At 45.5% G+C, this 11487-nt stretch overlaps 3 protein-coding genes across 3 annotated transcripts; 1 reads left to right on the plus strand and 2 right to left on the minus strand.

The window, feature by feature from the left end:
* Positions 1–223: 223 nt before the first annotated feature.
* Positions 224–796, minus strand: PHATRDRAFT_bd1160 (predicted protein; the record flags this gene model as incomplete). Its single annotated transcript, XM_002176135.1, has 2 exons — positions 224–589; positions 656–796. The coding sequence occupies 2 exons, from the start codon at positions 794–796 to the stop codon at positions 224–226; spliced, it is 507 nt and encodes a 168-aa protein (XP_002176171.1).
* Positions 797–1236: 440 nt separating this feature from the next.
* Positions 1237–3475, minus strand: PHATRDRAFT_bd1569 (predicted protein). The gene is made up of 2 exons (XM_002176136.1): positions 2484–3475; positions 1237–2425 (listed from the first exon to the last, which is right to left on the minus strand). Exons 1-2 carry the CDS (start codon positions 3370–3372, stop codon positions 1341–1343), a joined length of 1974 nt encoding a protein of 657 aa, XP_002176172.1. The 5' UTR covers positions 3373–3475; the 3' UTR covers positions 1237–1340.
* Positions 3476–3826: 351 nt separating this feature from the next.
* PHATRDRAFT_bd1162 (predicted protein) lies at positions 3827–4783 on the plus strand (the record flags this gene model as incomplete). Its single annotated transcript, XM_002176130.1, has 1 exon — positions 3827–4783. The coding sequence occupies one exon, from the start codon at positions 3827–3829 to the stop codon at positions 4781–4783; it is 957 nt and encodes a 318-aa protein (XP_002176166.1).
* Between the last annotated feature and the right edge of the window lie 6704 nt (positions 4784–11487).

The raw sequence follows: 11487 nt of genomic DNA on the forward strand, positions 1-11487 counted from the left end.
CGTTCGCGATGACGCACTTGCAAATCGTTGGCGGCATAGCACATCATTGCATCGTTGGCTATCGAAATGATACAAGCGTTAGATTGATTGATTAACGGTAAAGCAACATGTAAAGATTTACTCGTCGAAAGCCGCGGTGTGGAGTTCTCGATCAGTCGCCATTTTACCGTATTCACGCAAAGCAAGATAGGTACCCTGATGACATCATTCAGCCCTCTATACCTTACATCACCGAAACACTTTTCCATTTTTGAAATCCAGCATCACCCTTACGAACTTCGCCTATTGTCATTGTACGTCGTCTTCGTGTTCTACGTCGTCGAACACTTGTACACGATGCCGTTGCCAAGATCGTTGCCAGGAGTCCTCCGTATAGCAAAAACAGAGAGGTAACGGTGGGTGCGGTTTTCCCCAATAAATCTCGCTCTGCTAGCTTTGGTTCCCTGTGTCTCTGCTGTTTCCTGAGTGTAGCTTCTTTCAGCGCCGGTTCCTGGTCTCGATTCATAATTTTGCGAGGCTTTCGCGGGCGTCGCCATTCTCGCGCCCCTGCTTGTCTCTCTTCGTGTGGCATCTCTACTGCTTCCTCCGACTTTTTGACATATCCTTCTTCTGCCATCAAAGCATGCAATGCTTTTTTCGTCTGCAACTTACTTACAGTTAAATCAATGACCTCCACTTTGCTCCCTCCTTCGTTATATATGTGCATGACCGCTCGACGACCCGTAACGTAGGTCACATTAACCCCCACATACCATTCTGCTTCGCCGTCTTTGAGAAAGCTTTTGAGCTCGGGCATGCGGTTTAACATTCATCCTCCACAGGAAACGATGTCGGCTTCCGGGCTGGCGAATGAGTAAGCAAGGAAGCAAAACGCCAGCAAATGAGCGCACCTGAAAAGACTCGTGATTCTATTTTTCATCTTTCTGTGTTTCGCTGGGTTGTTATTCACTTTCACTATTCGCTGCACTGCTCTGTGGCGTTTCCAGGAAAGTACAACAATCTTTCGAAGTTATGGCACAATTTCGGTTGATGTCTCAAGGTAGGAGGAACGACCGCTTTGAAAGTTCCTTGTAGTGTTAGGAAAACTGTCAGGCGATCGCTGTGCTGGCCCTTTTTTTACGTTGATACACGACAACCGATCGGACCAACTGTAGCTGGCTGGGTATGAAAACACTAGCAGTAACACTAGTTAAACTCGGCGCAAAGTGTGAACTTTTGGCGTCTGCATACAGCACTGGCTTCTGAAAGTTCCATACTGTAGATTATTACAATCTACCTTATCCATTTGCGAGATTGACTAACCACAAATTACAGGCCAATCTCATTTCCACTTTCCCACCCTATGCAGTAGAAAGTCTTTCAACCAGCTCTGCCTTGCGTCCACTAACAGGCAAGCCGGCCTCCTTAAGTTTTCCTTTCAACTCAGCCACTGTTAGAGACTCTAGGTTGGCCCCTGTCACTAATACCGATTCAGAGCTGGATTGCGACTCCCCTTCATCCGCAATGGCGCCTTCATTGAAAAAGTCGTCCATCGCTGACGACAGAACTTCGTCCTCGATTTCGCTGTCCTCCAAAGCACCATATCCATTTTCCTGTTTGTACTGCACAGGGATCCTCTGAGATGGCCGGTCGACTACAACAGAGTATTCGTCGACGGTAATGGACCATTCACGGGTGCGATCATCAATTGAAATTGAAAAGTTGTCTCTGAGCTCATCGCGGACTTCATCCGCTGCCTCGTAGTCTCTATTTGTCTTGTGCACTAGCCGCGATGCAAGTTGCTTTTGAATGTAGACAATCGTGTCCTCGTCAAATCCATGATCCCCGCCCGCCAGAGGTGAAAAGACGTAGTCATCCGACATGACTCGCCATTCTCGTGAACGATCATCTACTTTGACAGAAAAGCGAGCTTCCAGCTCGTCTCTAATTTCGTCGGCAGTCGCAAAATCACGCTTACCCTTTGCCTGATCACGCTCCTCAACCAGGGAAGTCACGATTGCCACTTCTTCGTCGGATAACTCACCGCCACCACGACGAGCAAAAGGGCGATTCTTATCATTGCTTTTTGATGGTAGCCCAAATTCTCCACCAATTGACCATTCTCGTAAGCGATCGTTGACAGCAACATTGAAGTTGTCCATTAAGTTATCTCGAATGGCGTCGGCAGTCTCAAAGTCACGAGATTTCTTGGCTTCGGACCGCTTTTCCAACTCGGTAATAATCAAGGCCTCATCCGCCGGCGTAACAGGCTGCGAATGTGCAGATATTGTGTATGAGCGATTCATATCGTCGAATCCAGGCTGATCAGGACCAAAATCTCCTCCGACAGACCACTGACGAAGACGGTCTTCAATAAACACATTAAAATCATTTTTCAATTCGTCACGAATGTCGTCAGCCACACGATAGTTACGGGTCTGTTTAGCTCCGGAACGACGGGAAAGCAGATTTTCAATACTTTGCAGCTGCTCCGACGTCAGAACCTTCGCCATCAGAGTATTCCGATTGGGCGTATGGGCGATTGCGGTCGCTGCGCGAGCCTCGTTCACGGCTCGGTTTGCCCCCTTCGTTCGCGTAATCACCAAACATGACACCGTCAGCCCGCCATTCTTTACGAGCGTCGTGGACGTACACACCGTTGGACAAGAGCTGTTCTTGCACTCGATCGGCGTCCTGGAATTGTCGAGACATTTTGTACTGTAGTCGCTCCGCCAAAAGAGCGTGTATCTCGTCTTCAGTGATGGCTGAAGACACGGGACCGGCATCGGACGACGCCGTGTAGTCGTGCCCGAGTGGACCAAAATCCTTGGGCTCACGGGTTCGTCGACCTCCACGATCCCCGCGACCAGAACTCTGTTCTCGGCCACCAGATCGTCGCATCCCCGATCCACTCTCGCTACATCCACTGCGCCACGTTTTTTCACGGTCCCACACGGACACACCATGGATTTTCAACAAGTCGTCACGGATACCGTCCGCTTCTTCAAATTGTCCCGTTTTCCGGGCTTGCAAGCGCGCCGCGATGAGAGAGTTTACGGTTTCCAGATCAACGCTGGAGCTGTCCCTTGACGTATCACGTTCATAGTCATGACTGCCAGCCGCAGAGAAACCATCAGCTCCTCCACGTCGGCCGCGATCACTGTACGCATCTTGTGCGTAGCGACGACCGTCGGTGTAGTCCGCACTAGGATCAAAATCGTTGTAGAAGTCGTCGTATTCATCGCGTTCGGTGGCGAAAAACGAATAGCGTTGATCGCTCCTAGCACTCGGCGCGGTGCCCACTGTTGTGATAGACAAAGGCGTCGGAATCGTGAAAGCTTGGGAATTCCGAGCCACCACGACTACGATCAAGACAGCACATTTCCAGTACATAATTAACAACCGTAATTGGTAACGAAAACGATACACAATAACAGCACTCCGTCGAGAAAAGAATTTGTAGAAGGAAGTCTTTGTCAAGGATCAGAGGAATTGATGAATGGACTGACTGTGATCGTTTGAGAGAAATGGTTCATGGATGGGTAAGATTTGCTTGGTTGTCAATACATTCTCTATCTGAGTGGGTCCCAAATGTCTGCCGTACGTCGTCGTTTCCGACAAATGTCCTTACGCTACCCGAGTCGCCGACTGCTACTCGGCAGCGAAAAGAGTTTCGTGATGGCAGCCTAAAGAATAACACCGTCGACATACGCTGTCACAACAGCTTCACAGTCAGCTTGGACATCACGGAAGCAATTGACTTTGAACATGAAACATCGTCATAAAAGGGACGGTAATCACTATTCGAGACTAGGTTAACAAGCCGCTACCAGAGCCAAAAATTGCTATGTCTTGGAAGAACTGGTGGAGACCTTCAATATGTAGACAAGACCCACCCAGCGCCAGTAGTACGTCTTTAGACGGAGAAACGCGGACATTGCGATCATTCGACTGCGAATTGCCAGATCCCGATGCCGATTCACAGCTAGAAGAAAAGGCGGAAAATGCAGCAGTACGCGATTTCGATGTCAAAAGGGCCGAGCTACTAGGAATAAGACGGCGACGCATGTTGCACAGGATGGAACCACAGTCTACTTCCGATACCTTTCCTCACGTTTGCCAAGGGGAATCATGGGACTGCGGTATTGCATGCATTGAGATGGTATACTTGTGGTGCTGTCAAAGCTGTAGAGTTGACGCTTTTCCGCTGTCAGCAGTACGAGACTGGATGGTTCGCTTTGCTTCGACACAATCCATTTGGACCGTGGACCTTGTCATTCTTTTGCAAGGATTAAAAGACAAACTGCAGCTTCCAATTAACTTATTGTTTTGTTCCGATACGTTGCGAGTCAATACAGCCTTGGCCGCTCTTGACTATTATCAATCCACGTTCGACAAGGACCGGAAACGAGTCCAGCATCGTTTGCAGGCCGTATCCAAAATGAATATTCCAGTTCATCAAGGCGAGTTGCGAGTGGATGATCTCGTTGCAATACTGTCGGATGACAATGCTGTTGCCATAGTTTTAGTCAACAATGCAATGCTAATTGATCAAGATGTCCCTGGCCAGCTAGGTAGAGAAAGCTGTTATACCGGGCATTATCTCGTTCTGTCGGGAGTTTCCAGCAATCCCCAACATGTGACCGCGTGTCATGATGCCTGGAGGGAAAACAGCCCCAGCTGGTGCTTTATAGCACACAACCCGGCGTCGGACGAAAAAGTCACTTTTCTAAATCCAGTAACGCTGGAGCTGGCTTGGGACTCGATAGGAACGGACCATGATATAATATTCATCGTGAAGTAAATTAGAATGTGACCATAATGGCTTCTTGAGTTTGTAGTACTTGCACTTCACAAACAACCATACTATCAGCACAGACGAATAAAGCCCTGCTAAAAGATGGTGTGACGCTTCAATACAGCGGCGTCTCATATTATGTCAAAATGGTGCAACGCCATTCGAAGTCCAAGACAACCACACCAATATCGACAACACTACCAATGGCATAGATGCGTGGAAATTATTTGGCGAAGTCTCATACACGTATGAACTCAATTATCTAACATTTGCCACAACGACAATTATAGAACGTATTTTCCTTTGCATTGCATGCGCCTAAGATACACGATTGTTTTCCGAAGATGCTTGTTGAGCAAATGGCGTCCTGCTATAAGCAGTGCTTTCCATTCTCATATATGTCTATTGACTGCTATACTATATAGCCCATCCCTATGTACAACAAGAGTGGAATTTAATTGTCGTCCCCGCTCTTGTTTCCAGATAACTATTGTTCAACTGGCCACTCAGGTACTCCTCTCAATCTTGGCACTTTTTCCAAATTCCAAAACATAAATTATACTTTAGAGTAGCGATTCCATTCACTGCCTGTTAATACGTTGCAGCCAAGGTTCTTTGCTACTTGCTCTCTTCCAAGTCCTTCCACTCACTGTCAAGGTTCTTCAGAGGCCGTGTAGAAAAGCGCCTAGATGCATACTGCATTTTTTGCTCCTTCGACATACGTTGCTGCTCATTGTTCACCTCATCAAATGCTTCACCACACCCACTAAGAAAAGTACAGAACTCAATGAAATCGACGCTCCCAGAAGCATCAATATCCAATGCACACCACAGGGCATTGAAATCGGCATCCGAAATTTTTCCTATCTTCCCATCATCCATCCACTGTTTGAGTTCTGTAAAAGGAAGTTGTGTAAGCAGCATATCATCACTCTACGCAGCTCACCAGGTTTGTTCATTTATGGTTTGCTTGTAACTTACCAGCCTTGTCAATGGTACCTCCCTTGTCTTTGTCAATGTGTTGGAATTCTTCTACCAACTTCTCATGAGACAGGGCACCAGCAGTGGGAGTTATTGAAATGTTTCTGGCAATACCACGGATGAACCGTTCCTTGATACGACGCTCCTGCTCTGCAATGATATGGCGATGCAGTGCGTATAACAGACCGAATAGCACTACAAGACCAAAGATGACGAATCCCGCAATTGCGCCAGTCTTTAACTCCGCATTAGGTTCTTGGTACGGAGATATAGTACATGTTGGATCATTTCCAATGCCTCCACACCATTCTTCCTCGGTTGGGTACGAAGCTGGATCCAAGGTGAAAGTCTGGAAAGGAACAGGGAGCCGGTCGATTTCTTGGATGTTGTGCTCAATGTAGGCTTCCTTGATAGCAGTAATCCACTCGCTTTCCTCCATTCTGATCATTCTTGCAAGAGCAGCGCCCTGTCTCACACTTCTGACTAAGTCAATAACGTTTTGGTTTAACAACGCTGTGTTGTTGTCAAGGAATACAAACGGATTGTTCTGGCTGAAAATCCCGTCCACAGTATTGCTTCCCCACAGAGTACTAGAGTCAATCCAACTTAGCTGTCCCGATGGAATCAGATCGACGATTGAGTTACCAGGAAGCGCACTGTAGCTAACACGAAACATCTCAAGGTCGCCTGGTCAAAACATGATAAGGGCAGTTGAGAGATGCAGCTCTTTAAATAAGGGAATATCACACTGATGGATAACATCTATCCCTTTCCCAAACAGATATAACAGAATTCTTGCCTCAGTCTTACCTCGGTTCTCGTGAGTGCTAGTCCCATACTGACCGACAGCAAGAACAATCCCATTGACGCCGCAGACTCCTGAGCCAATGATGTTTTGGAATGGCGGGTTGAAAGTTTGATTGCAGAAAGATTCAGGAGCTGGGCCGTACAAAGAGTAAGAAGTGAGCACGGCTCTCGAGCCATCAAGTGTGAAGTTCGAAAAAGTTACATATTCGCTTTGGGCGTAAGGAACACCCCATTCGTAGTTTCCCGGGAAATATGGTTTAGGCTGCGCTGGGACTGCCTCATCTTCAAAATTCTTTCCGACTACTTTCCACAATCCTTCGAATTGCTTCCAGTTGGATTCTTGTTCCACAATGGATTTAGGGAAATTCGCATCGTAGCGAGTATCCGTCTCGCTAAGGCAAGGTTTCGTGAGCGACCCACCGCACTTTGATGGCTTAAGTGCATCCGAATGGGGAAGGATCACCGTTGCGATAACGCTCACAAAAAGAACAAGAAATTTCATGTCTGGCTTTGATTGTGCAAAAGCTCTCTAGTGGAATTTATGGGCTGAAACGAGAATATGAATGAAGGGTTGGCCTCAATCTGTGCTCACAATCAGCGGCTTGGCATGGTCACATTGAATTTGAGAAGGTGTTGCACGACAACCTACTAATCGGTTGACAACATTTATGTATAGACACATATTATTCAAGCTCTCCGGTAAGCATTTGCGACATTGCTAGAACTCTAGTTGAAAGGACCTCTTTTACCGTCTGGTATCCCTAGTTAGATGGAAGCAATGTTGGTGAGAACACCAGTATCTGGCAACGGCTCCACTTTATGGTGACGAATTTCAAAAAACGGTATTGACATGAAAGCTTTGCCAGTTGCTGTGTACCAGTTAAATTTCAATCATGACAACCTGGTAGAGAAGGTTTTACCCCGACAACCAACTATTCGGTTGACAACATTTATGTATAGACACATATTATTCAAGCTCTCCGGTAATCATTTGCGACATTGCTAGAACTCTAGTTGAAAGGACCTCTTTTACCGTCTGGTATCCCTAGTTAGATGGAAGCAATGTTGGTGAGAACACCAGTATCTGGCAACGGCTCCACTTTATGGTGACGAATTTAAAAAAACGGTATTGACATGAAAGCTTTGCCAGTAGCTGTGTACCAGTTAAATTTCAATCATGACAACCTGGAAGCAATGAATTTGAGAAGGGGTTGCCCCGACAACCTACTATTTAGTTGACAATATACGTGTATATATAAATTTTTCGACCTCTTCGGTAAGTTATTGCGACATTGCTAGAACTCTAGTTGAGATTTCCTACTTTTACCATCCAACGGCAATGTGTATCCAATCAAAGTCACGAAAAAAATATTATATAATTCCACTGGGATATCACATTCTATATAATGATTTCCACTGGGATATCACATTCTATATAAGGATTTCCACCGGTATATCAACAAATCCCACCAAGATATGAAACAGGGTTATAGAAAATCCACATGGATACCTAAGGGAAGGGAGATCCCTAAGGGGAGGGAGATCCCAGAGTAGTATAAGCCTCCAATGCTGAATATGATTTATCAAAAAACTACGCCTAAGTAATTACGCTGGGATCTATCCGACGTCTAAGGAGTTAGTCTGGGATCAGTACCGGGCCTCATAGTAATTACTCTGGGATCTATCCGACTTCTAAGTAATTACTCTGGGATCAGTACCGGACCTCATAGTAATTACTCTGGGATCTGTCGTCGCTTCGCAACCTTATTCGATTGTCTGTTCCAATAGAATTCGGTACCCGATGAACTCTTATCAGTGTGTCTGAGCCTCCCGTTTCTGTCTCCCCGCTTCAGCAATATTCGATTGTCCGAACTCTACGATCCGCCTCAAATGTTTGGAAATTCGCAGTTTCAGTCAGTGTCACCATCAGTACAAGTTGCGTTTCCATGAAAGATTTTTTTCCTTCTACAGTAAACGTGTTTGGGGTTTTCGTTCTGTCATGCTGTAGAGTACTGCCATGGACTTATGAGTCCTGGCAACTCCAAGAAGCCGCCATGGAGAATGGCTTAATGCAAATGGAACAGTGATTGTCCGCTTTGAGGAGTCCTGGCGTGTGTACGTTGCGCAGTGAGAAGACCGCACTGGATTGGAAAGTTGCTCGGCTCGAAACGAATGTTTAACGGGAATGAAAACTCGTTACACGACTTCATCCACGTCATACTCAGAAATGCTTTCGATCCGGCCATTCACAATCAACAGAGAAAGAACATTTCAGGTACAGCAGCTCATTTGCTTGTTATCAGGAAACTGCAACAATAACAGGCTAAAACGTGTCTATGGGACCAAGGGATTGTAGACACAATAGTAAAAAATGTAAAACAAAACTTATAAACTTATTCGCTTGTAACAGGGATATCAAACCCCATATGCTTATCGTAGGGTTTTCCTATTGCCCTCACATTGACTGTGAGACCATGAATAGAGGAAACTGCAACAGTAACGGGCTAAAACGTGTCTATACTTGTTGTAGGATTTTTCTGAAATATAGACTTGGTGAAATGTGTCCCCTCAAAACCACAATGGGAAAAATAGGGAACCAAATAAAAATAAAACTTTGACACTGCATGCATTGATAAATATTATGCAAATGCAATTTGTCCCAACACTGAACCTATTGAGAACAGGAAAGGTGGCAAACCCTTCTTGTAACATGAACAGGCTGCCTTTAATATGGTTTTCCCGCAAGCAACCGCAAAGAGCTTGTTTGTGGTGAATTTGAAATCTTTAATGCTGCTCGTTGCGGTAACCCTAACTATAACCCTAAAATATACCGCTTAAGTCCATGAATACTATGGTTTTACGTATGATTACTCCTGAATTAGAGCCGAGAGGACCTTCAGATTGTTGTATTGTTTACAATGCAAAATGCCTTCGAGCGAGAAGTCTGTAAGATGTTGCCTTGTGTTGTCTTTCTTCCAATTAATGACGGAAAAGTCAGACTCAAACTGTCGCTGTATTTGGAAATGCCAATGCCAACCCGCCGCAGAATTTCTGAACAAGCGAAAATTGTCCACGAGTTACTGCCCAACTCTCTGAGAAATTACTCTTCTGATTATGAGAATGCAACAAAGCGTCTTGGAACAAGGGTTCTTCTCGGTACGCTCGGAGAAATATGCTAAACTCTTGACTAAGTTGGTCAATTTCTTTGTCTGAAAACTGTAATTGTTCGGTGCTTCTGAATTGTCTTGACAAAATCTTGCATGTTGCTTGTCATGGTACACTACCTTGCGACGTGTCCCTTAGGGGAGGGGTATCACATTCGATTTATTTTCCAAACGAGAATCTTAAATTGCATCGGCAATTAGATGGTGTGATTTCGTATTTGCCAGTGCGAAAGCCGTCTCCGGAGGAGTTTCGAAATTTTCACAAGTTGACTCTCACATATGACAATCCCATTTGGGATCCTTATTTGACGGATTTTACTCGTCAGGAGGAGAAGTATACCGATAGCAAAGGTATTTTGGCAACGAGACAATCCGGTCATGCAAACATTCAAATGATTTCGTCACACGAAAGTACAGTATCAGTTGTGTTGTCTAGTATTTCGGTGTCACTCGATGAACAGCATTTTGTCGAAGCACTTGAGAAGACATGTCTGGTGAGTGTTGCTCAGTCGTCGAATTACAGGTACAGAGTTACTCCGGAAGAGTTAGCCAGACATTGGAATATCGGTTTATCTGCAGCAAAACGAACTTTATTGGCTACGACTCAGAGAGGAGTCAAGGATATTGCCAGTCGGTCTTTAACACAGAGAGTCAAGCCAACTACCAGTCAGCTCAGATACCAACATCTCCGTACACAACGGATACAATGTTTTCTTGTGTAATGTCTTTGAGCAGAAACACCTGTGCCCAAATTTACGTCAACAATCTTGATTGGACACGTGCTTATGCTATGAAGTCAAAAGGTAATGCCCATGAGACATTGGATTTGTTGTTTCACCGAGAACGTGTTCCAGCCGAGATTATTTCGGATGGCGTGAAAGAATTGGTGCAGGGTGAATTCAGACGGAAGGTTCGTGCGGCAGGATCTCATGCTAGACAAATTGAACCTTACTCACCGTGGTTAAATTGAGCTGAGACTGCAATCAGAGCATTGAAACGCATGACCAACATGGCTATGAAAAAGTCATCTGCACCGTTATATCTATGGGATTTTTGCCTGGAGTTGCAAAGTATAATTTGATCGTCAATTGCCCATAACATTTATGCATTGAATGACAATGTACCGAACACGGCAGTGTCAGGTGATATGACGGATATCAGTCACTTATGTGAATTTGCTTGGTATGATTGGATATGGTATTTGGACCCAGTCGACTTTCCGGTAGACAAACGGAATCTAGGTCGCTGGCTTGGTCCTGCACATGACATTGGTGATGTTATGTGTGCGCGTATACTTGTTCAAAGTGGTCAAGTGGTATCTCGAACTTCTTACTCGCCACTTTCTACAGCTGATCTTAATTCCAGGGAGGTGCAATCAGACAAGTCCTCATTTGACGCAACTTTGAGCTATAATAACTGTGATGATGCTATTGCCCCTGTTAGGGTTAGGGTTAGGGTTAGGGGTTAGGGTTAGGGGTTAGGGTTAGGGTTAGGGTTAGGGTTAGGGTTAGGGTTAGGGTTAGGGTTAGGGTTAGGGTTAGGGTTAGGGTTAGGGTTAGGGTTAGGGTTAGGGTTAGGGTTAGGGTTAGGGTTAGGGTTAGGGTTAGGGTTAGGGTTAGGGTTAGGGTTAGGGTTAGGGTTAGGGTTAGGGTTAGGGTTAGGGTTAGGGTTAGGGTTAGGGTTAGGGTTAGGGTTAGGGTTAGGGTTAGGGTTAGGGTTAGGGTTAGGGTTAGGGTTAGGGTTAGGGTTAGGGTTAGG

The sequence above is a fragment of the Phaeodactylum tricornutum genome, genomic scaffold, assembly GCF_000150955.2.
Source record: "Phaeodactylum tricornutum CCAP 1055/1 PHATR_bd_9x21 genomic scaffold, whole genome shotgun sequence".
NCBI lineage: Eukaryota > Bacillariophyta > Bacillariophyceae > Surirellales > Neidiaceae > Phaeodactylum > Phaeodactylum tricornutum.

What these genes read in the sequence shown, in the direction of transcription:
- PHATRDRAFT_bd1569 (XM_002176136.1), bottom strand. Translation starts at nt 3,372, where the DNA reads ATGTACTGGAAATGTGCTGTCTTGATCGTAGTCGTGGTGGCTCGGAAT. An exon ending in GGAATACTCTGATGGCGAAG is followed by an intron (nt 2,426 to 2,483) that starts GTTCTGACGTCG and finishes GTCGTTCCGGAG; the next exon opens with CTAAACAGACCCGTAACTAT.